The 27,859-nt window shown below is 39.5% G+C and overlaps 2 protein-coding genes across 4 annotated transcripts in view; both read right to left on the bottom strand.

The window, feature by feature from the left end:
• The window catches only part of TEC (tec protein tyrosine kinase), a 126,457-nt gene that overhangs the window by 59,924 nt on the left and 38,674 nt on the right, over positions 1 to 27,859 (bottom strand). The window lies entirely within an intron of this gene.
• On the bottom strand, positions 11,734 to 13,375 carry LOC109245321 (eukaryotic translation initiation factor 1-like). The gene has a single exon (XM_053901600.1). The coding sequence runs from the start codon at positions 12,216 to 12,218 to the stop codon at positions 11,853 to 11,855; it is 366 nt and encodes a 121-aa protein (XP_053757575.1). The 5' UTR covers positions 12,219 to 13,375; the 3' UTR covers positions 11,734 to 11,852.

Raw genomic sequence — 27,859 nt, 5'->3', positions numbered from 1 at the left:
GTTCTCAGAGTCCGGCCTGGCAGAAGGAGGCTGTGAGACTTGAGACTTGGACGGGGCTACATTCCAAGGGAAGAAGAGAAGTAGTCTCCTTTCCCCCCAGAAAAACCAAGAGCCCAGTCAGTGGTTGGTCAGCTCTCAAAGTCAGAGTCACAGGCGCATTCCTGGGCTATCTGATTCCAGCATATTCCAGGCTTGTTTTATGGTGAACAGGCTTTTATTCTCCATACTGGAACTTGCTTCAAACAGTTATCTTAAAATTTCCATTGTTAATTAAATAAAGTTTTAAAGGAGTACGGGGTAGAGGGTAAGGAATTTAATTTACTCAAAGCAGCATAAACAGTCAAAAAGAGAGAACAGAGTTTTACATACACTGAGGGTTTAACAGTAAGGGCGATATTACGAACTTTTCTTCAAGGCTCACTGTATGGCAGACTTTGCTTTAAATTCGTTTAGTGCAAGTTTTAGATGCATATCTCAATTGAGTCTCACTACAACCCTATGAGGTAGTAACTACTATAGTCCCTGTTTTACAGATGACAAAACTGAGATGCAAAGTGGCTAGGTTCACTTTAATCTAGCATCATATAAACTGGTGGGTAACAGAATCTGGGATTTGGACACTAGCCATCTAACATCATAACCAATGCTTCTTGTTTTATTCAGAAAATTTGCTTTTCTTAACTCTAAATAAAGAACATTTCCAGTCATGACATTAACATAATTAGTGGAAAAATAATTATGCAAAACCATGGGCAGGAAAATCATTTCTACTTCACTTGAAAACTGAGAGAGCAGGCCAAAGAGAAGGTAAGCTTTCTTTTCTTTAACTGGTCTGTCTGGTAACCCAGAAAAAAAGGAACCTGGGTTTTAGTCAGCTCATGGTATCCTGCCCAGCTCTTTCCCAGAACTGTTCCTCTTCGGCAAAGCCCCTTTGAATGTGCTTGAGACAACTGGATAGCACACAGAAAATTCAGTCAGCCCCTGCTCGTGAGAACAAAGCAAGGTGTGACCCCAACACAGGACCCAGACACAGAGGAGATCAGGTGGAGGAAACTGTTCCATTTTTAGTCAAAGTTCACTGATGTAAAAGTGAGTCTGAAGTCTGGGGCCACTGGAACAAAAGAAACAATATTTCCACTCGAGACACGAATGGCAGACCTCGGTATTTCAAACGAAGGTCTTTCAGGAGAGAAAAGCCACCAAGAATTCAGAGGAGGGTGATGAGCTACAGTGAGATGTCTGGGCTAAGCAGTCATAATTAATGATGATTTAGGTCAACACAGAACCTTTTAAGCACCGAGGCTTTACAGACAGCACACACGCACACACACACACACACACACACACACACACACAGAAGCCGCGTATCAAAACGAGGATGCGCACAACTCAGCGAGCCATTATTAGAAACCTACCATATATCAATTCTATACAAGTGCTAGGAGGCAAAGGCAGATATAATAAGATACAAGCAGGCATAGTCTCTGGACTTTCTCAATTTTCTCTCCTATTTTTGCATTTAGTTAGTGTGCGGAAAAGAGTTAACAGAGCAGGCTCGAGACTGCTATTCTTAGAAAGGTCTGCTTGCCTTTCTACAGCCGGCCACTGGCTGGCTTCTGGGAACCTGGACTTTGGGAAGATCCCACCATGCCCAGCACTGGTAAGAATAGCTCTTTGTGCCTAAACTATTGGTACAAACAATATGGTTTATGCTGAGCACCTGCTTTGCCTTCTGGAGTCTGCAATGTGGTGCATGCTAGACAGAGGGTGCCTATATCCCCAACCAGTCCCCAACAAAAAAAACAAAAACAAAAAAACAAAAAAAGCTTGGGCACTGGGTCTCTAATGAGCTTCCTGGTAGACAACTCACTGAGGGAGTTTTTAAGCAGGTCCTATGGGACTCCACTGAGAAAAGGGGTCCTGCAAGCTTGTGCCTGGTCTCCTCTGGACTTTACCCCATGTGCCTTTTTCTTCTGCTGATTTTGCTTTGTACCCTTTTGCTGTGACAAATGATAGTAATGAGTACAATAATATGCTTTGTACTCAAATGTCAACACTTTGACATTTATTAGCTGTGAATCACTGAGTTCCTTAATGTGTTCTCTAAACCTTGCATTTCTCTGAAAATAAGAGAGTAACACCTGCCTCAGAAGACTGTGGTGAACATTCAATAGGTGCTAGACCCTCAATAACATGATATTCTTTCCTCTTCAGGCTAACAGGTGAACGGCAGCCCTCCAGCCGTACAGCAGCCACGTTGCACAATGCCAGGCAGCCCTAAATGAGGCTCCCTTTGCCCACTCTCTCCAGTGTCTACTTCATTAAAAAAAAAAAAAAAAAGACAAAAAAAGATGGAGTTCCTGTCAAACAGGTTTTTCTGCCTAACCAAAAACAGCAAGCACATCTGCATTTTAAAAAGAAATAGGCTGCATGAAAAGATGTTCAACACTATTAGCCATAAAGGAAATGCAAATCAAAACCACAACGAGTTACCTCTTCACACTAAGTAGGATGGCTAGAATCAACAACACAGATAATAACAAGTGGCTTAGTGAGGATGTAGAGAAATTAGAACCCCCATACATGCCTGGGGTGGGGGGGGGGGGTGATATAAAAAAATTGCAGCCCCTTTGGAAAATTGGCTAGCAGTTCCTAAAAATGTTAAACAGAGTTACCCAATGACCCAGCAAGAGAAATGAAAATGTAGGTCTACACAAAAACTTGTAAGTGAATATGCAGAGCAGCTCTATTCACAGTAGCCAAAAGGTGAAAACAACCTAAATATCCATGAACAGATGAATGAATAAACAAAATGTGGTATATCCATATAATAGAATATTATTTAGATATAAAAACGAATGAGGTACTGATACATGCTGCAATATGAATGAACCTAGAAAACATTATGCTAAGTGAAAGAAGCCAGACACAAAAAGTAACATATGATTCCATTTATATGAAATACCCAGAATAGGGGCGCCTGGGTGGCTCAGTCGGTTGGGCGGCCGACTTCGGCTCAGGTCATGATCTCGCGGTCTGTGAGTTCGAGCCCCGAGTCGGGCTCTGTGCTGACAGCTCAGAGCCTGGAGCCTGTTTCAGATTCTGTGTCTCCCTCTCTCTGACCCTCCCCCGTTCATGCTCTGTCTCTCTCTGTCTCAAAAATAAATAAACGTTAAAAAAAATAAAATAGAAATACCCAGAATAGGTAAATCCATAGAGACAGAAGGCAGGTTACTGGTTGCCAGGGGCTAGGGGTGGGGGTGGGGAGGTGGGGCTGGGAGGGAGGAATCGGGATTGACTGCTTAATGGGTATGATCTTCCTTCCTTCCTTTCTTTCTTTTTCTTTCTTTCTTTCTTTCTTTCTTTCTTTCTTTCTTTCTTTCTCTCTTTTCTTTCTTTCTTTCTTTCTCTCTTTTCTTTCTTTCTTTCTTTTTCTTTCTTTCTTTCTTTCTTTCTTTCTTTCTTTCTTTCTTTCGATCCATTGCTTTCCTCTCATGGCCTTCCTTGTATCAGTCTTTAGGGTTCTATGTTTAGTCTAGTTGTTTACACTGACAGCCCTTCCCTTTGAATATTTTAGTGACCCTTTTGATACCTTCCAGCTGCTTTTTTCCCCCTTCTTTTTGTTTTGAGGAATGATCAAAGCTATATACAGTTTTTCAAGTGTTAATTATGTAGTTTTGTGCCATCTGGATTTATTTTTTTTAAGTTTGTTTTTATTTATTTGGAGAGAGAGATAGACAACCAGCAGGGGAGGGGCAGAGAGAGAGGGAGATAGAATGCCAAGCAGGCTCCAAGCTGTCGGCACAGAACCTGATGCGGGGCTTGAACTCAAGAACCGTGAGATCATGACCTGAGCCAAAACCAAGAGCCAGATGCTTAACCGACTGAGCCACCCAGGTGCTTCAGTGCCATCTGGATTTATATGATCTAATACTTTCTGACTTTTCAGATGATCGATAGATAAAGGCAATCAAATGAGCATTAAGTAATAACAATAACTATTTTTTTTAAGATGCAGAATGTTTTCGGGGCGCCTGGGTGGCTCAGTCGGTTGAGCGGCCGACTTCGGCTCAGGTCACGATCTCACACTCCGTGAGTTCGAGCCCCGCGTCGGGCTCGAGTTCGAGCCCCGCGTCGGGCTCTGTGCTGACCTCTCAGAGCCTGGAGCCTGTTTCAGATTCTGTGTCTCCCTCTCTCTCTGACCCTCCCCCGTTCATGCTCTGTCTCTCTCTGTCTCAAAAATAAATAAACGTTAAAAAAATTAAAAAAAAAAAAAAGATGCAGAATGTTTTCACTACCATTTTTTAATCAGATTTTCACAACTGTATGAAATAGGTAAGGCAGATACTACTCCCCACCCCCACCCACCCCCTGCCCCTGCCCTTTAGGAACAAGATTAGTAAGGTTCAGAGTAATTACATGACTCCCTGGTCCCAAAGACCAAACCAGCACTAGACCCTAGGTTTGCCAACTCCTTATTCCTACATTCAATAGTCATAGATGGTGTAGAAAATGTTGGGGTTCACAGCCAATAGCCAAGAAAGAATTCCTGTAACATCTTTGGTGCAAAAAGGTGGTTTTATTAAAACCTTGGGACAGGGCCGAAGGGCAGAAAAATCTGCACTGAGGTTGTGACAAGTGACTGATTAAAATACCTTCACGTTGGGAGGGGGTTAGGGATAGCTTAAAGCCATGTTAAGTCTCTAAGGAATTTTGGAAGCAAGGTTTCCAAGACCTTGAGGGGGCTAGCTGCTGTCAGGAAAAGGTCATTTATTACTGTTTAGTAAAGACTCAGTCATGAGACCCTTCAGATGTATATCAGTGGGCCATATGCTTGGAGTATGATTGCCAGCATATATCTTGGGGGAGTAGAGATAAAGGAAGTTTCCAAAGGAATTTTTGGTAGCCTGGAGGGATTGGGCTAAGATTGTCTTTTGCCCTTAGCAAAGTGTCATCACAGAGGCAGCCGAGCTCCTAGGGGAAGGTCCCTCTGGACTTATCTATGGGCTGGTAAGTTGTAAGGAAATTTAATTTTTTCTTTTGCCTTTGTTTCCCACATCAATAGAGACCATCAAAAGCTAAAGACAGAAGTGCAGAATGCTAATGTGTAGAGTTCAGTAATTTAAATTTATGGACTAGAAACTATTAACAAAGAATCTAATTGAACTTCTTTCTAAATAAAAACAAAACAAAAATATTTCTAGCGATGTTTAGGTGTCCATGAAAACTACATGTTGACATGCTAAGGAAGCCTCATTTACTTGCATGTAATGTTTTGAACCTTAATGCTGAGAAAATGTGATTGCAATTTAGGAACCAATGGATTATCTCAGAATGTATAGGAAGCAGCTCATTTTTACTTTCAAAAGATGCTTTAAAGAGTTTTTTTATGTAAAATACGGGAAACTATGAAGTCTAAGTTTTGTTGTGATTTTTTTTTTCTTTTGCTGATTACTTTAGTTTTAAACTATTTTAAATATTTTAGCCTCTGCCTCCCTTCACCTTTTCTCCCACCCCAATTCTGGCAACCACTACTCTGTTCTCTATATCCATAAGCTTGGTGTTCTTGTATTGTTGTTGGTGGAGGGGGGGGGGGTTGTTTTGTTTCTGTTGTTTTTGTTTGCTCTTTACATTCCACATAGAAGAGAGCTCAAGCAGTATTTGTCTTGCTGTGACTGATTTATTTCACTTAGCATAATGCCCTTGAGGTCCATCCGTGCTGTCACAAATGGCAAGATTTCATTCTTTTTTTATGGCTCAAAAATATTCCACTGTACATACATACAATCCTCTTTATTCATTCATCCATTGATGAATACTTAGGTTGTTTCCTTATCTTAACTATTGTTAATAATGCTGCAATAAACATAGGGACGCATATACCTCTTTGAGTTAGTGTTTTTGTTTCCTTGAGATAAATACCCTGGAATTGCTGGATCATATGGTAGTTCTATTTTTAATGTTGTAAGGAACCTCCATATTATTTTCCGTAGTGTCTGTACCAATTGGCATTCCCACCAACAAAGCACCCCACATCCTCAGCAATGCCTGTTCTTCTTGTCTCTTTGATAACAACCATTCTAACAGGTGTGAAGCAGTATCTCATTGTGATTTTGGTTTGCATCTCCCTGAATATTAATGATGTTGAGCATCTTTTCATTTACCTGTTGGCCATCTGTATGTCTTCTTTGGAAAAATATCTATTCAGATAGTCTGTCCTTTTTTTTAAATTTATTTATTTAAATCCAAGTTAGTTAACATACAGTGTAACATTGGTTTCAGGAGTAAAACCCAGTGATTCATCACTTACATATAACACCCAGTGCTCATCCCAACAAGTGCCTATCTTAATGCCCATCACCGATTTAGCCCAACCCCTAACCAACTCCCTTCCAGCAACCCTCAGTTTGGTCTCTGCATTTAAGAGTCTCTTATGGTTTGCCTCCCTCTCTGTTTTTATCTTCTTTTTCCTTCCCTTCCTCTATGTTCATCTGCTGTGTTTCTTAAATTCCACATATGAGTGAAATCATATATTTGTCTTTCTCCAACTGACTTATTTCACTTAGCATAATACACTCTAGTTACATCTACATTGGTGTAAATAGCAAGATTCCATTCTTTTTTGATCACCAAGTGGTATTCAATTGTGTATATATATATATATATATATATGACATCTTCTTTATCCATTCACCAGTCAGTGGACATTTGGACTCTTTCCATAATTTGTATCCTGCCCTTTTTTTAATCAGATTGTTTTTTTGCTATTGACTTGTATGAATTATTTATATATTTTTGGATATTAACCCCTCATTAAATATATGATTTGCAAACATTTTCTCCCATTCAGTAGGTTGCCTTTTCATTTTGTTGATGGCTCCCTTTGATGAGCAAAAGTTCTTTAGTTTGATGTAGTCTTCTTTATTTTTGGTTTTGTTGCATTTACTCGTGGTGTCATATCCAAAAAATCGTCACCAAGCCTATATCAAGGAGATTGCTGCCTACGTTTTCTTCTAGGATTTTTATAGTTTTAGGTCTTATGTTCAAGTCTTTCGTCCATTTTGAGTTAATTTTTGTGTATGGTGTAAGATAGTGGTCCAATTTCATTCTTTTGCATGTGGCTGTCCAGTTTTCCAAACACCATTAAAGAGACTGTCCTTTCCCCATTGTGCATTCTTGGTTCCTTTTCATAAATTAATTGGCCATAGAAGCATAGGTTTATTTTGGGGCTCCTATTCTGCTCTATCAATCTATATGTCTGTTTTTATACTAATACCATACTGTTTTGATTACTATAGCTTTGTAATACAGTTTGGAATCAGGGAGTGTGACATCTCCAACTTTGTTCTTTCTCAAGATTGCTTTCGCTATTTGGAGTCTTTTGGGTTTCCACACAAATTTTAGGATTGTTCCATTTCTGTGAAGAATGCCATCAGAATTTTGATAGGAATTGCACTGAATCTGTAGATCATTTTGGGTAGAATAGACATTTTAACAATATTAATTCCTCCAATTCATGAGCATGGGATATCTTTCCATTTGTGTCTTCCTCAATTTCTTTTATTAATGTCTTGTAGTTTTTAGCAAAGGTCTTTACCTTTTACAGATCCTTTACCTCCTTGGTGACATTGATTCCTAGGAATTTTATTCTTTTTGATGTAATTTAAATGAGATTGTTTTCTTAATGTCTCTGACAGTTTGCTATTGGTCTGTAGAAATAGAACAGATTGTGTGTGTGTGTGTATGTGTGTGTGTGTGTGTGTGTGTGTGTGTGTGATTTTGTGTCCTACAATTTTACTGAATTCATTTATTAGTTCTAACAGTTTTTTCATGGTCTCTTTAGAGTTTTTAACATATAATGTATGTCATCTGCAAATAGTGAGTTTTATTTCTTCCTTTCCAATTTGCATGCCTTTTATTTCTTTTTCTTGCTTAACTGATCGGGCTAGGAATTCCAATACCATGTAATAGTGGTGAGAGTGGACATCCTTCCCTTGTTCCTGATCTTAGATGGAAAGCTTTCAGCTTTTCACTAATGAGTATGATGTTAGCTGTGGGCTTGTCATATATAGCTTTTATTATGTTAGGTACATTCCCCATATATTTGCTTTGTTGAGAAGATTTTATCATAAATCGATGTTGAATTCTTTCAAATGCTTTTTCTGTATATATTGAGATGATCATATAATTTTTATCCATCATTTTGTTAATGTAGTATATCACATCAACTGCTTCTCAAATGTTGAGCCATCTTTGAATCCCTAGAATACATTCCACTTGATCATGGTGTATAAAAATTTAATGTATTATTAAATTCAGTGTACTGGTATTTTGTTTAGGATTTTTGCATCTATTTTCATAGGGATATTGCCCTGTAATTTTCTTCTCTTGTGACATTCTTGTCTGGTTTTGGTATCAGGGTAATGCTGGTCTCACAAAATGAGTTTGGAAGAATTCCTTCCTCTTCTATATTTGTAAGAGTTTGAGAAGGATTGGTATTAATTCTTCTTTGAGCATCTGGTAGAATTCACCATTAAAGGCATCTGGTCCTGGGTTTTTGTTTGTTGGCAGGGGTTTGTTTTTTGTTTTTAATTTTTTTTTAACATTTATTTATTTTTGAGAGACAGAGAGAGACAGAGCATGAGCAGGGGAAGGGGAGAGAGAGACAGAGAGAGAGAGAGGGAGACACAGAATCCAAAGCAGGCTCCAGGCTCTGAGCTGTTTTTTAGCACAGAGCCCGATGTGGGGCTCGAACTCACAAACTGTGAGACCATGACCTGAGATGAAGTTGGACACTCGACCGACTGAGCCACCCAGGCACCCCTGTTGGCAGGTTTTTGGTTCCAATTCAATCTTCTTGCTAGTAATTGGTCTGTTCAGATTTTTTATTTCATCATGATTCAGTCCTGGTAGGTTGTATGTTTTTAAGAATTTATTAATTTCTTCTAAGATGCTCAATTTGTTAGTGTATAATTGTTCGTAGTAATTTCTTTTTTTTTTTTTTTTTTTTTTTTTTTTTTTTTTTTTTTTGGGACAGAGAGAGACAGAGCATGAACGGGGGAGGGGCAGAGAGAGAGGGAGACACAGAATCGGAAACAGGCTCCAGGCTCCGAGCCATCAGCCCAGAGCCTGACGCGGGGCTCGAACTCACGGACCGCGAGATCATGACCTGGCTGAAGTCGGACGCTTAACCGACTGCGCCACCCAGGCGCCCCAAATTCGTAGTAATTTCTTATGACCCCCTGTATTTCTGTGATATCAGTTTTAACAGCCCTTTTATTTCTGATTTTATTTGAGTCTTCTTTTTTCTTAATGAGTTTAGTTAAAGCTTTGTTGATTTCATTTATGTTTCAAAGAAACAGCTCTTAACTTCATTATCTTTTCTATTGCTTTTTTAGTTTCTATTTCTTTTACTTCTGGTTTAATCTTTGCTACTTCCTTCCTTCTTCTAACTTTGGGCTTCATTTGTTCTTCTTTTTCTAGTTCTTTGAGGTATAAAGTTAGGTTGTTTATTTCAGACCTTTCTTGTTTCTTGAAGTATGCATTTATCACTATGTATTCCCTCTCAGAACTGTTTTTGCTGCATTCCACAGATTTTGGAATTTGTTGTATTTTTATTTTCACTTGTCTGAAGGTGTTTTTTAATTTCTCTTTTGACACATTGGATGTTCAGTAGCATGTTGTTTTAATCTCCTTATGTTTGTGAATTTTCCCATTTTCTTCACATAACTGATTACTACGTTCATACCACTGTGGTCAGAAAAGGTGCTTGATAAAATTTTAATTCTCTTAAATTTATTCAGACTTGTTTCTACCATATGATCCATCCCAGAAGAAAACTTCTCCAAGAAAATAGCTTATACACTCATCTGGAGCCCCAATTTTTGCAACTTCTGCCCAAAGGAAGCCTCCAGATAGCCTGGCTCTGGTGGCCAGTGGGGTTTATGCTTGTGGTCCAAAAGAACTGTATATATTTGCATACTTTTAAAAGTTGTTGTCTATGGGTCTGGCTTCCAACCAGCCTGAAGCTAGGTGCTAAGATCTTCTCCCCCTTTGAGATACTGACAGGTCTTGGCATAATCTCAACTACTGGGAGCTATGAAAAATATAATAGGTTGCTTGGAGAAGCACAAACAAGATTTGGGGCAGGGTTGAATGACAAGGTTCATGTCCTATGTGAAGCCACTCCTTCAGAATTGGGGGCAGAGGGGTTCACCTACTGTATAGAAACCAAAACAGAGACCCCCAAAAAATGAAGAAACAGAGGAATTTGTTCCCAATTGAAGAACAAGATAAAACCTAAGAAAAAAGCCTTAATGAAATGGAGATAAGTAATTTACCTGATAAAGAGTTCAGAGTAATGGTCATAAAGATGTTCATTGAACTGGGAACAGAATGGATGAACCCAGTGAGAACCTCAACAAAGAAATAGGAAGCTGGAAGTCACAGAGTTGAAGAATACAATAACTGAACTGAGAAATACACTGGAGGGGTTCAACAGCAGACTAGATGAAGCAGAAGAAAAGATCAGTGAATTCAAAGACAAAAAAGTGGAAGTCACCCTATCAGAGCAGCTAAAAGAAAAAAGAATCTTAAAAAAGTGAAGATAGCTCAAGGGACTTATGGGACAACATCAAACGGACTATCATTCACATTATAGGAATCCCAGAAGGAAAAGAAAGGGAAAAAGGGGCAGAAATCTTATTTAAAGAAATAATGACTGAAAACTCCCCTAATATGGGAAGTGAAACAGAAATCCAGAGCCAGGAAGACCAGAGTTTAATAAGATGAATCCAAAGAGACTAACACCAAGACATATTATAATTAAAATATCAAAAGTTAAAGACAGGGAAAGAATCTTAAAAGCAGCAAAAAAATTTTTTTTGTTTCAGCAGAAACTTTACAGGCCATAAGGAAGTGGCACAATAAAATCAAAGAGCTGAAAGAAAAAAAAAAATTCCAACCAAGAATATTCTAGCCAACAAAGTTATCATTTACAATTAAAGGAGAGAGAGAGTTTTCCAGATAAACAAAAGCCAAAGGATTTCACCACCACTAACTGGCCCTAGAAATGTTAAAGGATCTTCTTTAAGCTGAAAAGAAAGGACACTAATTAGGAACAAGAAAACATATGAAAGAATAAATCTCACTGGAAAGGAAAATATATAGTAAAGGTAGTGGGTTTATCACTTAACAAAGGTGGTGTATAGATTAAAAGACAAGAGTAGTGAAAGTGACTATGATTACAATTATTAGTAAAGGATATACAAGATTAAGTGTAAAATGTGACATCAAAAACATAAAGCATGGGGGGAGAGTAAAAATGTAGAGTTTTAGAATGTGATCAAACTTAAGTTGTTATCAACTTCAAACAGGCTGTTATAAGCTGTAACATGTAAGCTTCATGATAATCACAATGCAAAAACCTATAGTAAATACATAAAAGATAAAGAGAAAAGAATGTAAATATGCCATTAAAGTCATCAAATCACAAAGAGCAAGAGAAGAAAAAAGGAACAGAAAGGAACTACAAAAACAGCCAGAAAACAATTAACAAAATGGCAATAAGTATGTATCTATCAATGATTACTTTACGTATAAATGAACTAAACTCTCCAATCAAAAGACCCAGAGTGGCTATATGGATAAGGAAAAAAAAAAAAAAAAAAGACCCATTTATATGCTGCCTATAAGAGATTCAGTCTTTTTTTTTTTTTTTTCTTTTTAGCTCTTTTCAGTTCATTGCATGAAGGAGTAACACTAGTCCAAGTTAAAAGTGGATCCAAAATGGTTACATTACATAAGCTGTGAGATTTTTAAACTGGTGACAAGGGACAGAAGGGAAATTCTACTCATTGTGAGGAAATCCTCACTAAAGCTTCAGTGAGCCAAAAGCACTTACAGCCATGAACCTTCAGCTGGTCGTCCTCAGCCAGTCCAATCTCTATGAATTGACATACGTCCTTGTGCTGGTCACCCTGTAGCTGAGTTACTTCTCCATGTTCTGGATGCTCAATTATAGTACTATTACAGGCAAATTTCTTCTTAAAGACCTTCACTAGTTTCTTTTTATCATAAGCATCAGCAATCCCCTGGATTTTTCTGCTGCTATTCTCCGATGAATGCTTATGGATATAATCTTTAGCAGGAAACAGATTATCACCCTTACTTGCATCAGCAAAGGGGCCAAAAGAGTGGAGATTCCAGATAACAGACATAAGATACAATCCCTTTTCCTTGGTGGAAACGGCCCACGGAAGGTGGTGGTGAGAGAAGGTTGGCACGCGGGACAGAGCACTGGGAAGCAAGGGGGCTCAAGGGTGGTGCCACTGAGTCCTCAGGGGTGGGTCAGTGACTAGGGCCAAAAGATTCATGTTTTTGTTGTTTATTTATTTATTTTGAGAGAAAGAGAGAGAGAACAGGGGAGGGGCAGAGAGAGAGGGAGAGAGAGAATCCCAAGCAGGCTCCTTGCTGTCAGTGCAGAGCCCAGTGCAAGGCTCGATCCCACAAACCATGAGATCATGACCTGAACAGAAATCAAGAGTCAGATGCTTAACTACACAGGTGCCCTGAGACTCCTTTAGATGTAAAAGGCACAAACAGACTAAAAGTGAAGGAATAGAAAAAGATCTTCCATGCAAATGGAAACCAAAAGAATGTTGGGGTAGCTATACACACATCAGAAAAAATAGACTTTTTTAAAATGTTTATTTATTTTTGAGAGAGAGAGTGCAAGCAGGGCAGGGCAGAGAGATGGGGACAGAGGATCCAAAGCAGGCTCTGTGTTGATAGCAGTGAGCCCGATGTGGGGCCTGAAATCGAGAACTGTGAGATCATGACCTGAGCCAAAGTCAGTCGTTCAATGGATGGAGCCACCCAGGTGCCCCAGAAAAAACAGAGTTTAAAACAAAGACTGTAATAAGAATCAAAAAAGGGCATTACATCATGATAAAGGGGTCATTCCAACAAAAGGATATAACATTTGTAAATATTCATGCCCCCAACATAGCGGCACCTAAATATAGAAAGCAAACATTAACAGACATAAAGGTAGAAATATACAGAAATACAATAATAATAGGGGTCTTTAATACCCTACTTGCATCCGGACAGAAAATCAATAAGAGAACATCAGCCTTAAATAGACCAAATAAACTTAACAGATATTTACAGAACATTCCATCCAAAAGCACCAGAATACACATACTTCTTAAGTGCACACAGAACTTTCTCAAGGTTCCTGTTAGGGGTGATGAAAAGCTTTGGAACCAGACAGTGGTAATTGTTGCACAACATGACGAATGTACTTACTGCCACTGATCCGTACAATTTACCATGGTTACAATGGTAAATTTTATGTGCATTTTACCACCATAATTAAAAAAAAAAAAAAAAAAAAAAAAGACAAGCCACCAAGTACAAACAAGTATCTGCAAAGCATATAGGGACAATGAGTTTGATTCAGAATATATGTATCTTTTAAAAATAAGTAAGAAAGGGGCGCCTGGGTGGCTCAGTCGGTTAAGCGTCCGACTTCGGCTCAGGTCACGATCTCGCGGTCCGCGGGTTCGAGCCCCGCGTCGGGCTCTGGGCTGATGGCTCAGAGCCTGGAGCCTGCTTCCGATTCTGTGTTTCCCTCTCTCTCTGCCCCTCCCCCGTTCATGCTGTGTCTCTCTCTGTCTGAAAAATAAATAAACATTTAAAAAAAAAATTTTTTTTAAAAATAAGTAAGAAATTTTTCTAATTGGGGAAAGAAGGAAAAATATCCAAACAGGCACTTCAACAGAGAGTAAATGCCAATGGACAATGTAAATACACAGACTTGCTCATCTACTGTAGTAACCCAGGAAATGCAGGTTGAAAAGACAGTGAAACACCACTATACACACACCTACTCAGAGGCAGGGGTGAGGCTCAGGGGAAAGGCTCAGGGCGGAGACAGGGAAGTTCCAAAGTCTGAGCAGAAAGTGGGAAGGGGAGGGTCTCCTCTTCCCCATAGTCAACAACGGCTGCCAATACATGTGGATGTTTAATAACTATTTTAAGATCTGAGAATCATAATTGGCCATGAAAACGATTCTAGTGAATTACTCACATAATCCAATTTCTTCATTTTAGAGTAGAAACTGGGGCACTGACTGGGTAAATGACCTCCCCAGGGTCAAACTGGCTGGCACAGCCAATTCTCTCTGCCAATTCATGTTCCACTGTGCCCCAGTGTCTTGAAGTACATGAACAGAAGGGCCAAACTTTGTCACTCCCCACTCATAACCCTCCAAAATCTCCCATCACATTAAAAAACAAAAAATCCAAAGTCTTCTCCATGGCCCCCAAAGATCTCTGGCCTCTTCCACCACTACACCCCACTCCATTCCATTTCAGCCCCTTAGCCTCTCTGCTGTTCCCTGAGCACGGAAGCACCACCTGCCTTTCCTGACGCCTTGCAGTCCCGGTTCCCCTCCCCAAGGACTTCCCCTCCCCCCTGCCTGTCTTTTCTTAAGATCTCTATTCCCTGACCACTGACCAAAGAAAGAAAGAAAGAACAGAAAGAAAGAAAAGAAAAGAAAGAAAACCCACAAGCATGCAAGTCCCCACCCCTCCCATCCTGCTTTGCTTTTTTTCAAGGTGGGAGATATTTATTGGTTTATCTGTATGCTGCCTTTCTCCTCTAGAATGTAAGTTCCATGACAGCAGGACATTTGCTTTGTATATGTTTTTGTGTCCTCAGAGCTTGGAACATTATCCACCACAAAATAATTGACTGTAGTAATTTTTTAATTGATTCAAGTAAAAAGAGGCATGTTTTTTTTTGTTTGTTTTTGTTTGTTTGTTTGCTTATTTGGCTAGAAAATTAAGGTAGAGACATCTGGGGAACTTCGAAGTCAAATGGCCTACGTTTGAATCTTCTTACTCCACCAATTGGTAGTGATTATGAGTTACAAACTCAGACTTCTCTGCTTTTAAATTTTATATTTCAGTCAATTCAGAAAGTTTGCTGTTATTAGTTATGTACATTCCTCCACCATCAATACTTCCCTGCAGTTTAAAATTTGCTCAGCAAAGAAATATTTAATCCTACCCTTTTGAGTATTCCTACTTAGAACTGAAAATGCTTTTATTTTTGCTAACTTTTAAAAAATTAGCAAATTTATCCATTATTTGGATTAAATGTAATAGAAAATAATCCTTTTTATAGCAAAGTTGGTATGGAAAATTGTGCCTCTATGAAATATTTAGAAACAGCATGGTATACTGGTAAGTTACAAAATAGATTCATAATGATCAAGAGCTTGGTTATATATTAACAGCACCTAATTACAACAAACATACAATGAAAAATAACTTATTCACAAGAGTAACTATAACCATAACACACTCAGGAATTCATTTAACAAGAAAAGTATGGTACTTCGGGGCACCTGGATGGCTCAGTCACTTAAGCATCTGACTCTTGATTTTGGCTCAGGTGATGATCCCACGGTTCGTGAGTTTGAGCCCCGTGTCAGGCTCTGTACTGACAGCTAGGAGCCTACTTGGGATTCTCTCTCTCCCTCTGCCCCTCCCCCACTAGCACATTTTCTCTCTCTCTCTCTCAAGATAAATAAACAAACTTAAAAAGAATGTATGGTACTTTAAAAAACAACTCTGAAAGTATTAAAGATAAATTTAACAGATTAAAGTAGATATATAACACTTTGTTCTTGAAAGGAAGACTTCTAAGAACAGAAACCAATTATAGAGGCAATGGTTTACAATGGAGGTGCTTGGGAGTATTTCACTGGCAGAATTGATAGATGGCGTCAGGTATTAGGACAAATAAAGTCTTTACGCTCTGTAGAAACAGATCAAGGTTTTGAGTGGCCTGAAGCTTATACGCTTTAAGAAGAAGACTTTTTTTTTTTTTTAAGTGCAAAATTATGAATACAAAACTGCTAGGGGGCCTCCCGGAACCTCAGAAAGGGCTCTGGAATGAAAAGTCTCTAATGCTTGCTTTTTCTTTAACTTCATGGCAGACCCACCTCTGGTGTATGAAAATGTCACACTGAAGGAGCACATTTATCACAGCCAGGATCCCATCACGCTCTCCACTCACAAACATCCAGAGGAAAACCTTCAGAGCAGACAGTCCCCGTGAGAGCTCTACCAACACAGGCTCAGAGATGCCGGGATGTGAACTAGCCTTACTCTGAGGCATGCATTTCCACCGGTTACCAGAATCCCCAAATGCAGCTGACTTCAAGCAACAGAGATCAATTCAAAGAGTGGATCCCCTGCGATCCTAGGAGAATGACCCAGTTATGCTTAGCTCAAAAACGTCTAGATCTGAGAAAAGCCAGACTCAAGAGCAAAAACCTTGAAATACATATATAACAAAGACAAAAGTGGGTGAGAGTGCAACGTATCTCATGTGTAGAGCCAGAACAGAAACTGCCGGTGCTTATATGGTACCTGCTCTATGCCAGGAACTGCCCTGGTCACTTCACATACAGCGACCCATTTACTCCTTACCAAAACCTAGGAGGGTAGTCCCACTTTCTCCCCAGTTTGAAGATGAAAAAATGAGGTGTAGAGATTAAGTAACTTGTCCAAGGTCACATGGCAAAAAGTAACAAATTTAGGATTTGAACCCAGGTAATCTGGCTCCAGAGTCCACAGTGTTAATCTCTCACTCTCTAATGCACAGAAACCCTATTAATTTGGAAATGAGCCTTAGACCACAACTGCAGTTCCCTATAATTAAGTGAGAGCAGACAACTGCTGATAAATTGATTCGAGAACCTCATGGAATACACTATCTCATCCAGTGGATTTGGGTTTTGTTTCCTACAGATGTTTGTCATCACATCCGTCCTTAAAAAGTGATCAAATGGGACATCTGAAAATAAAGAAATGACCCAGTAAAAAAAAATAAAAATAAAACGGGGCACCTGGCTGGCTCAGTCAGAAGAGCATGCGCCTCTCGATCTCGGGTCATGAGTTCAAGCCCCATGTTGGGTGTAGAGATTACTTAAATAAATAAAACTTAAAAATAAAATTCTGGGGTGCCTGGGTGGCTCAGTCGGTTAAGTGTCTGACTCTTGATTGCAGCTCAGATCACGATCACACGGTTCACGAGATCAAGCCCCGCATTGGGCTCTGTGCTGACAGTGTGGTGCCTGCTTGGGACCCTCTCTCTCTCAGAAATAAACATTTTCTTTAAAAAAAGAAAAATTCTGAATTACATATTTGATCTTTAGCATGAAGCTACTCACCTTTTTCCAGGACAATTCAAATCTGTACCATTTATTTTGATGTTGTACTATAGTCAATCCTAGTCGGGACTGAATCGACCTAAAACTCCATTTGCTTAACTCATAAAAAATGTTAAACAAACTTAATATACTATGGTAGATTTATAGGGGGTCCTTTCCAGCTGTGACACTGTTCTCTCCTGTTGGGATTGACTATGAGTGATTAAATTCACATTTAATTGAGTTACTTGTGAGTTTTTTCTGTGAAGAATCAAGTATTTATGAAATGAACTGTTTAACCAAACCCACCTTAAAGTTCTTAAGGGTTACCGTCTAAGCATAACCCTTTTCAACCTCTTTCACACAACCATTCACAGAAATCTTTTCTCTCTGTAGGTCTCTCTTCCACAAACTCTAATTTACTTGTATGCATAGGACTCCCATCTCACAGGGGGGCAGTGAGGAAAAAAAGAAACACAAACCATCAAGGTTGAAAGAAATGCCTTTTGAAGGTCTGATACACAGAGCCAAAGCAGGGAAGGAGGAAGGAAACCATGTATACAGGTGGTCAGTGAAGTTATGTTTAAGGAAGTCAGTCCCCCTTTGCGGTCATTAGCACAATGTGGTTTAACAGACAGCACATTAGCCAGAAAGATAAGACATCTTGGTTCATCTAGTCAGATGGGATGTCAATTCAGAGAAGGTGACCTGGCTTTGTCCCCTAGTTTCTTCACTTGCAAAGTAAATAGTGCAAAAGTTTGTTGGTTATCTGCAGGTACGCTTCACGGAGATGCTAGCGAGTACACAGTATCGCAATATGTATGCAAAACACTTGCGCTTTTGTGAAATCTAAGCCAACTAAAATTTAACAACAGAAGGAAACCTTGAAATCCTGTCTGTGCAACCACCCCCTATCACCCCTGGAAACCCAAGGGCAAGTGAAGTGTAAGAGTCCCAGATACTCCAGAAATACACAGGCGAGGGCAAACAGTGGGGTGTGAGGATGGGAACTCCAGCTTCACAGCCCAGTGGATGCAGTGGAATAAAGTCTGTCATTACGAGCCCGCGAAAGCAGAACTATAACTTAAGCAGCCTGTAAGCTTAACGGAGCCAGAGTCCTGCACCCTTTAATTCCTCCATCCCTAGGACACTGTATGTACTCGAAATCCTTCAAATAATGAGTAAGACAAATGACGTGAGGCCCATGTAACAAATAAAAGTGTATGGACTGGGGCGCCTGGGTGGCTCAGTCGGCTGAGTGTCCAACTTCGGCTCAGGTCATGACCTCGAGGTCCGTGGGTTCTAGCCCCGCGTCCAGCTCTGTGCTGACAGCTGGGAGCCTGGAGCCTGCTTCAGATTCTGTGTTTCCCTCTCTCTCTGCCCCTCCCCTGCTTGTGCTCTGTCTCTCTCTCTCAAAAATAAACACTAAAAAAATTTTTTTTAAAGTGTACGGGCTTATGACCTCTCTTCTGCCAGGAAATTAATTAACATATTAATATAGATTTAGTAAGTATATATAATACTTTAAGATTTATACATTCTATAACTTATAAATATATAATTTTATATATATCATTTATAAATAAACAATTATATATAATATATGTGTTCCTCTAAAATGAAAAAAAATTCACATGTTACAATCTCACGAGCAGGGAATTATAACTTTCATGTTCCTTTTTGCTGTGGCAAATAAAATTAAGGAACAGCTATACCTATGTGATTATGTGGAATAAAGATAGAATGGAAGAAAGTTTTCTCATACGACTAGGATAATTGGGGGGAAGGGGGAATTCCCTTCCCAAAATCTATTAAAAATCACTGAGAGATTTCATTTAAGTCTCTTATTCATTTAGTTTTATTCAACAAACAACTATTTTGGGTGCAATTTTTCATTTTAGGTGTTCAGTAATGTGGAAGGGTGCAAGTATTATAGACAATTCTCCATGATTAAAAATTTTAAAGGCACCTGGGTGGCTCAGTCGGTTAAGCGTCCGACTTCGGCTCAGGTCATGATCTCGCGGTTTGTGGGTTTGAGCCCCACGTTGGACTCTGTGCTGACAGCTCAGAGCCTGGAGCCTGCTTCAGATCCTGTGTCTCCCCTTCTCTGTCCCTCCCTTGGTCGCACGCTGGTTCTCTCTTTCTCTCTCCAAAATAAATAAACATAAAATTTTTTTTTTCAAAACTTAAAAAGGTAAATGAGCTTTAGTAATAAGACTACACCGTTTTCAATTATCTGAAGTAGTAATCGTCAAACTTTAATATTTTATCTCAGAAGTACAGTATATTCACAAAATTCAAAGGCCATTAATGGCAGGAGTTCTAAGAGTCACAGAATGAATTGCTGAACAAGACAGGTGTTTCTAAGCTCCCTTTTATAGATAATTCCCTGTGTGTGCCTGACCAGTTTCAACCATGCTAAGATGCAGCATGTCCTAAACAACCTAGAAACAACTCAAAATGGAGTTTCACTTTCTCAAACTGCTGTATGACTTCTGACAGTTCAGACTCCCATAGTTGAAAATAACGTCCACATTTTAGTTTGGAGAAATGCAGCTTTGTTTCTAAATTAAATAATGTATCTCCTAAAAAAATAAAATGAAACAAAATTGCAAGAGAAATAATTACCACAATGTCTCTAAAGACCATTTTGCTCCCCCCAAAACACTATCACCATCGTAATTTTTGTCAACAAAACCTTTTTTGAGATCCTAATGGGTGCAAGGCATTGTGTGATAGGTTTCTTCTTTGCCCTCAAGGAGATTATTATGTAGTTTGTGAGGGAAAAGGCTATAATACTACTACTGATTATTATTATAATAACAGTAATTTTAAAAGGGCAAGGCATTTATAACCTTTGAGGGCAGGGGAGGACTAGAGATAAAGGAAAGGAACTATTAGGTGCAAAAAGAGCAAAACTTCAAAGGCAGAGAAGTGATTAGTATTTTTAAGCAAAGGTATCCTAAGAGTCACTAGATAGTGCCCATTCTGTGTACAAGCTCGTAAGTACTCTCAAGCAACCTACCTGAGCACCCCAAATACTACATCCTTCCCAGAACTAAGATTATACAATCAGAGGCTAACACAGGAACATTCAGGTCTGAGTTTTGGTCCAGGCTTAGCAACTAGCTTACTAGGTGAACTCAAGCAGATCATTTCCTTACCCTCAGTTCCCACAAGTGAAAAATTGGGGGGTCATTCTTTAAAACACCTCTAGGGGCACATGGGTGGCCTAGTCAGCTGAGCGTCCAACTTTGGCTCAGGTCATGATCTCATGGTTCATGAGTTCCAGCCCTGCTTCAGGTGAGCTCAAGCCCCACTCTGGGCTCCGCACTCTCTCTCCCTCTCCCTCTCCCTCTCTGCACATGGTGGGATTCTCTCTCCCTCTCTGTCTCTGCCCACCTCACCCTCACCCACCCATGCTCTCATAAATAAATAAACAAACAAATAAATAAATAAACATAAATAAATAAATAAATAAATAAAAATTTTAAAAATGCCTCTCAGCTCTAAAATTGTATAATTATTCTTTCTTACTAACAAATCAACTATCCACGTGTACCGGTAATTATCAGTTATATAAATTTATACAGGTCTAGTTGGTTAAGCATCCAACTCTTGATTCTGGTTCAGGTCATGATCTCAGGGTCATGAGATCAAGCCCTGAGTTGGGCTTCACTCTGAGAGTGGGTTTCTCTCTCTCTTCTTCTCTCTCTGCCCCTCCCCCATCTCAAAATTTAAAACATTTTTTTTTTTTAAAGCCTATATAGGTCTAGAACAGAACGGTTCCACAAATACAGCAAACCCCCTTCCATGCCCATGGTATCTGCACGTGCTGCCCCCTCTGTACGGAAGGGGCACTCCCTGACCCACGTTGCTCCTACTCCAACCCTTGGCCAAGTGGATGTCTCCAACCCCTCCAACCTCCACCACCCCCCAAAATCCACAGAATCTATACTTTTGCCACCAAACCTTCCTCTGCTCATGTAATTTGATCTCTTCTTTAACGGTCCCTCAGGATAAGTGCTATCATACCTATCTTCATCAACAAACACTTACTAGAAATTACTAATTACAAAAGTAGCTTCAAAGATTTCTAAGAATCCCCAACCCAGTAGGTCATGATGCAACAGGGAAAAATAAAACTCATGTTACAAAAATCATGATGTCAAACATAGTTCTTTAAAAAAAAAAAAATGCAACAAATTACACACATTTCCAATTAAGAGAAGTTTCTTTCAAGATAAGCAGGTGGGAAAAGAGAGGTGGGGAGAAACACTATATTTATTTCAACTATAATGCCATTTCCAAACATTGTGGGGATTGTTCCTTTCATAATTGCTTTCAGTGCCTATGGCACAGTCTTTTGAATATATTCAGTGGAAAAACTGTTAAATAAAACTTTGAGGGAAATTTGACTTTTTGATATCACTAAAAATTGCTGAGAGCTAAGTCTTACGAATAAGATAAACTGGGTAACCATTTCTGAACAAAAATATTGATTTTCCTTATACTTCTTGTCTCATTGTAATACAAATACTCAAGGGAATGAACCACAGCTATCATAGCCAGATCCTTAGCAACTGTTTAACATGGGAGAATAAAAGTTAAAACTGAAGGTGGGAGGACATGGAAACTGGAATAAGTGCTTTTTACTCATCCTAGTGGACCAGGCTACAATAATTTCTTTGGGAGGAGGGAGATCTCCCCACTCCTAATGATGACCATGAGAATGAGAGAAAGGGAATAGACTGCAAAGGTTTTTAAATCTGATTTCACGTTTGTAGGCATTCACACACCATCGCTGAGCATTCATAGGATAGCTGGCATGTTATAGGCTGTGACAAAAAAACAGCATCTCTTCTATACATTTCTCCCCCTCTCACCATGGACATTTAAAAACTTGACATCTTGACCAACAAAATGCAACATGTAACCCAGGATTCTATCCAGGACTTGGCAAGAGGAGGAAGTGGAGAAGTAGCAATGAAGTCATCCGTGGCATGATGAATGAATTTGAGCACGGACTCTGGATTTGATGATAGTATTGTATCAGTGTTAAATGTCCGGACTTTGATCATTATGCTATGGTTATAAAACAGAATGGACCTAGTTCCTAGACAATACACAAAGACCTTTTAAGTAGTAAAAGGGGCAATGTCTACAACTTTCTCTCAAATGGTTCAGAGAACGACATGCATTTAAAGAGAAAGACAGAGGGACACCAGGGTGGCTCAGTCAGTTAAACGTCAAACTTTGGCTCAGGCCATGATCTCATGGTCCATGAGCTCGAGCCTCTCGTTGGGCTACTGACAGCTCAGAGCCTGGAGCCTGTTTTGGATATTATGTCTCCCTCTCTCTCTGCCTCCCCCTTAAAAATAAATAAACATTAAAAATAAAATTAAATTAAAAAATAAAGAGAAAGACAGCGACCAAGAGAATTATAGAGCAAATGGGGCAACTAGAGACAATTTGTGAATCTGAATAAAGGTTACTTGAGAATCCCTTGTACTATTCTTCCAACTTTTCTGTAAGTTGAAACTACAGCAAAATAAAAAGCTACCCCCCCAAATTTTAGGAATGGTATTCTCCCCCTCTTCTGTCTTAAATAGGTTTCTGCTTCCTAGAGAAAAAAAAAATGAATATCATTAAATGAAAATAGATTAACTTGGCAAATTAAGGGAATAAATCAGATCGTAGGACTTCAGACCCGGATCTTGGCCCTTTAAAGTGACTAATGATGAGGAAAGTCAGATCCAGGACAGTAGAATAAGAAAACAGATATGAATGAAAAGTGGGAGAAGAGACACAAGAAAGGAAACTGAGACACAAGACATGAAACTGATACAATCTAATTTCCAAAACAAGGAAACTCAACTGCCAACTAGAAAATGAGTTTTCATGGGTTAACATAGTTGAGACCTCTCAGAGCAAAACAAACAAATAAAACCCCTAGGACACTAACCACTGTTCTATCTGTGGAGTATTTACAGCTGTCTCACTATCTTACTTTTTACAAGCTGGTGAACTACACGGTAACCTCTAGAGTCTGATATAAATGCTTCCAATTGACTTGTAAAAGCAACAGTTTTTTCCAGTCCACATCCATTACCCAGAATCCTAACAAGTGCTGAAAATTATACGTGTTCAGGTAGTGATTAGCAGGGCCTTGTGAACCTATGCTTCCCACTGGGAGGTCTACCTAGTCTAAAGATACAACTAAAAGACAAACATCACATCATCTCAGAACCTTAATAGGCTCTTATGTCTATATCACTAAGAGTCTCCAGGTTCCCAGGGGTGGTCAAGAGAACAACCCTATAAGACCCAGAAGACCCTAGAGAAATATGGGAGGCTACCCAGAGTATTCAAGAAACATGCGCCATTATACTTAAGAACTGATTGCTTCACCATCCTGACAATTAACCTGGGTAAAAGATTATAATATCAAGCATCTCATTACAAAGAATGTTGGAATAAAATAAGGAAAGCACCTGTGGCATTATAGGAGGGACTCAAATCCTGGCTCTTCTACATATGAGCCTTTCAACCTTTCTGGTTGTTTACGATGTATGTTTAAGATAAACCTGTCCTGCCTGCTTCTGAAGTTTGAGGTCTGCCCATCTCTCCTTTGATCCATGCAGCCATCCAACATGTACTGAATCTTCAACTCTGCACTAGACTTTTGGAAATACAAGATGGAAAAGCTATGAGCCCTGCCCTCGAAGAGCTTAAAGTCCACTGGGGGACACATTTATGCAGTTAAAGCTGGGTAACCAAGGTGCCACCAACAAAGACATGCACAGAGCACAGAGGGCTGGGGTGGGGTGGGGGGGGGGATTCTACCTTTGGTGGGAGGGATACAGGGAAGGCTTCAGAGAAGGTAGGCATTGGGGTGAGTCAGAAAAGATGAGCATTTGCTAGGCACTCAACACATTTTTGATGGATAATATAGAAGGCGGGATGGACAGATGGATCCTCACAGGCTGACAGAGGAACGTATCACGCCAAGTAGACTGAAAAAAATTAAGAAAGGCATAATGTGAAAGAGCAGGTAGAAGACGCAGCAGGAGGTGGAAGGAGGAAAGAGGGAAGACAAGGAAAAATGGCATCAAGGACCTTGCATTCCAAGCTCAGTTTTTACTTGATCCTAAAGAAGATACAAAGCTACAGGTTTTAAATATCCCTATGATGGCCGCATAAATAAAAGATTAAGGACCAAGAATAGAATCAAACAGGGCAGTAAATCCACCAAGAGAATGGAGTTGGGAACTGCAATAAGGTTGTGATGAAGGCAAGGAGAATTCATAGCATTTGGTAAAAGATCAAATGCGTGTTGGGTTGAAATAGAGATGACAAAAGAGGAGTTGAGAGCGTAAAGAGATATATGGGTTGAAGAATATTGTTTCATGAAGTCCAATTAGATAGTGGCAGAGCCAGGACAAAAACCCTGACTAGTGCTGACTTCCTTCTACCAAAAAGACGATTTTTAAAAAAAAATCGTAACTGAAAGTAGTAAACAAAAACAGTGTCAAAAAGCTTTAACATAGGGGCACCTGGGTGGCTCAGTCGGTTAAGCGTCCGACTTCGGCTCAGGTCATGATCTCGCAGTCTGTGAGTTCGAGCCCCGTGTCGGGCTCTGTGCTGACGGCTCAGAGCCTGGAGCCTGCTTCAGATTCTGTGTCTCCCTCTCTCTCTGCCCCTCCCCCATTCATGCTCTGTCTCTCTCTGTCTCAAAAATAAATAAACATTAAAAAAAAAATTAAAAAAAAAAAAAGCTTTAACATAAAATTTCATCTGTGTTACAGAGAGATTTAATAGATTTTTTTTTTCTAATTTTCCCCAGACTATCAAGGTTCTTTCAAAAATAGGCTTTAAAGAAACAGCCCTGCAACTCATTAGTGTATGACCTCGTACAAGTTTTTAAGCTTTCTAAGCCTCACTCATTTTTTAAGTAGGGGGAACTAATAAAACATCTATTTTGAGGAATAAAGGAAATAATGTATGTAAAGTACCCAGCACCATGCCTCGTCTGTATGTGGTACTCAATAATTTGTGTCACTATTACTACTAATGTACAGAAAAGAGTTAACACAATAGTCCTAGAGACCTAGCAGCTTAGAGAAAGGCCTCTTTACCAGGTTGGCCCTTGGTTGGCATCTGGGAACCTGGACTCTGAGAGGGTCCTACCATTCCCAGCACTGATAAAAATAGCTCATTGTGCCTAAACTGTTTGAACAAACAACATGGTTTAATGCTGAGCACCTACTTTCCTTGCGGAGTCTGGAATTTCGGCACATGCTAGACAAAGGGTGCCTATGTAACCAGCTTCCAATGAAAAGGTGCTAAGTCTCCAATGCGCTTCCCTGGTAGACAACATTTCATTATTGCCACAAGTGAGTGCTAGAAGAATTATGCACACACTTTGAAGACTCCACTGAGAAAAGACTCTTGCAGACTTGTGCCTGGTTTCCTATAGATTTGCCCCAAGTGTCTTTTCCCTTTGATAATTTAGCTCTGTCTCCTTCCACGGTCAAAAATCATAGCCATAAAGCGGTGCCTGGGTGGCTCAGCGAATTAAGTGTCAACTTTGACTCAGATCATGATCTCACAGCTCATGAGTTCGAGCCCCACCTCGGGCTCTGTGCTGACACCTCAGAGCCTGGAGCCTGCGCCACGTTCTGTGTAGGTCTCTCTCTGCCCCTCCCCCACTCACACCCTGTCTCTCTCTATCTCTCAAATCCATACATTAAAAAAAAATTTTTTTTTAATCATAGCCATAAGGACAACTATGTGCCAAGTACTGTGTGTTCTCTTAGTGAATCACCAAACCTGGGGACAGCCTTGGGGATCCCTGACACAACCAGTGACCCTACTCTTTGACTTTATAAACTATTTGCCAGTTTCCATAGTGGAACAGTATTACAGACAACAAACCAGCCAAATTAGTACCTTGGTACCAAGGTCCAATTGTAACAAGTTCCTGATGTCTTAGCTAATGATAACTGTAGATTTAGACACTACTTCAATTTTTCTTGTTATTCCAAATCTCAACATCTAGAGATCTCTCCTCCCCTCTTCTCACCAGAGACCTTTTTCCTGTCTAAGCTCCAGCCCTGCTCTTCCTTGAATCCCATCTCAATTCCACATGAAGGCTCCCCTGGCATGTCAGGGGGTCTAACCCATGTGTCATTTGGTTCCGTGACCAGAGAACAAGATCACTTATGAAAACCCCAAGGACCTATGTTTTATGTCATTATGAATAAGAGCAAAGAATATAAATTGCCAAGAAGATCTCTTCTCAGTTCACTAGAATGCACAGAAACACGAGCTAACTGAGGGCAATGAGAACAAGGGAGGACAAACCAAGGAATAGCCCACAGCAGAAACTGAAATCCAACTCTGCCAATATCAGACTTGGAAGAAACAGCAGGACTGAATTTCTCATCATTCTAGAACAGAGTTTCTTAGCATACTTCAAAAAGCACAATAAACTGTATTTAATAGGAAGAAAAGCTTGTTGCCTTCATGTTGGAGGAGCTGGGGTTCACAGACCCAGGGGAAGATGGACATCTGAGTCACATTATGATTAACTGAGGATTTTAATAAAACATTAATGGCCTTTAACTGACATGAAGACACTAGGAATCATAGTGACTAGGTCAATCAAAAGCCTACCCACTGTTTTTCTTTTAAAAACAGAATTATGAACCACTAAAATAAATATCTCTAGGGCTATTTATCCTAACCCCTGAATGGTCCCCATGGTTTTTCTAATTCACCTCTAGTCTTAGATTTTGACTATATATATATATATATATATATATATATATATATATTCAATATAATATATATAATATATAATTATTATTTATTATATAATAATGTATATTATAATATAATTATATTGATATAATCAATAGGTATTAAATATATATATATTTAAATATATAACATTGATACCTATTGATTCTTATGAGTTACCCAAGTCACAGACATTTTTGGATCAGAGCTTCTAGGACTGGGGAGATGGAAACTGGAATATTTATCCATAGAAAACAGAGAACTGAGCACATTAACCGAAACAGGGAAGAAACACAAAAGTGGGGCACTCTTGGGCTTACCTAGAAACCAGGCAGAGAGTTGTCATGCAGAAACTCAGCCCAGTATTGTCAGACTTTTATTTTTACAAAAATTCAGATTCTTCTCTTAAAATTCCCAGCTTTTTAATATGGACAATGATTTATTTTTAACTGTGAGAGGCAAACAAATCTGCAACCATGTTTCAAGCTGAAAGTCCTACATATGCTAGTGAACGTCTGTCCCTGAGAAAAAGAATCCAGGAGGGATTAACATGCCCAGCTCATCAGAGTGGAGGTTAAAGCAGGACTAGGCTCCCTGGACCAGTTAGCAGCCAGAAAGGAGGTGGACCCTGATGTTGAATGCCCAAAGCTGAGTATTTAAGTGTTGTGACAACCTCCTCATTCTGTCCTTTCTGGTTCTCACAGTGGCTGAGGCTGCTCCCAGACAAGACATGGGCCAGGTTCTGAAATAAAAAGGGTTCCACTCTTCTCTTTACTCCACTTAATCTAAAATAATTAGGGCACTTTTAACCTTGTATATTTATC

The sequence above is a fragment of the Panthera pardus genome, unplaced genomic scaffold (assembly GCF_024362965.1).
Source record: "Panthera pardus isolate Hobbes unplaced genomic scaffold, ASM2436296v1 HiC_scaffold_13, whole genome shotgun sequence".
NCBI classification, from domain to species: Eukaryota; Metazoa; Chordata; class Mammalia; order Carnivora; family Felidae; genus Panthera; species Panthera pardus.
Note: the sequence above shows the minus strand (reverse complement) of the source record. Positions and strands in the feature narration are given on the sequence as shown.

Bases quoted from the DNA above. Each gene is read 5' to 3' on its own strand.
- LOC109245321 (XM_053901600.1), bottom strand. From the start codon at position 12,218: ATGTCTGTTATCTGGAATCTCCACTCTTTTGGCCCCTTTGCTGATGCA.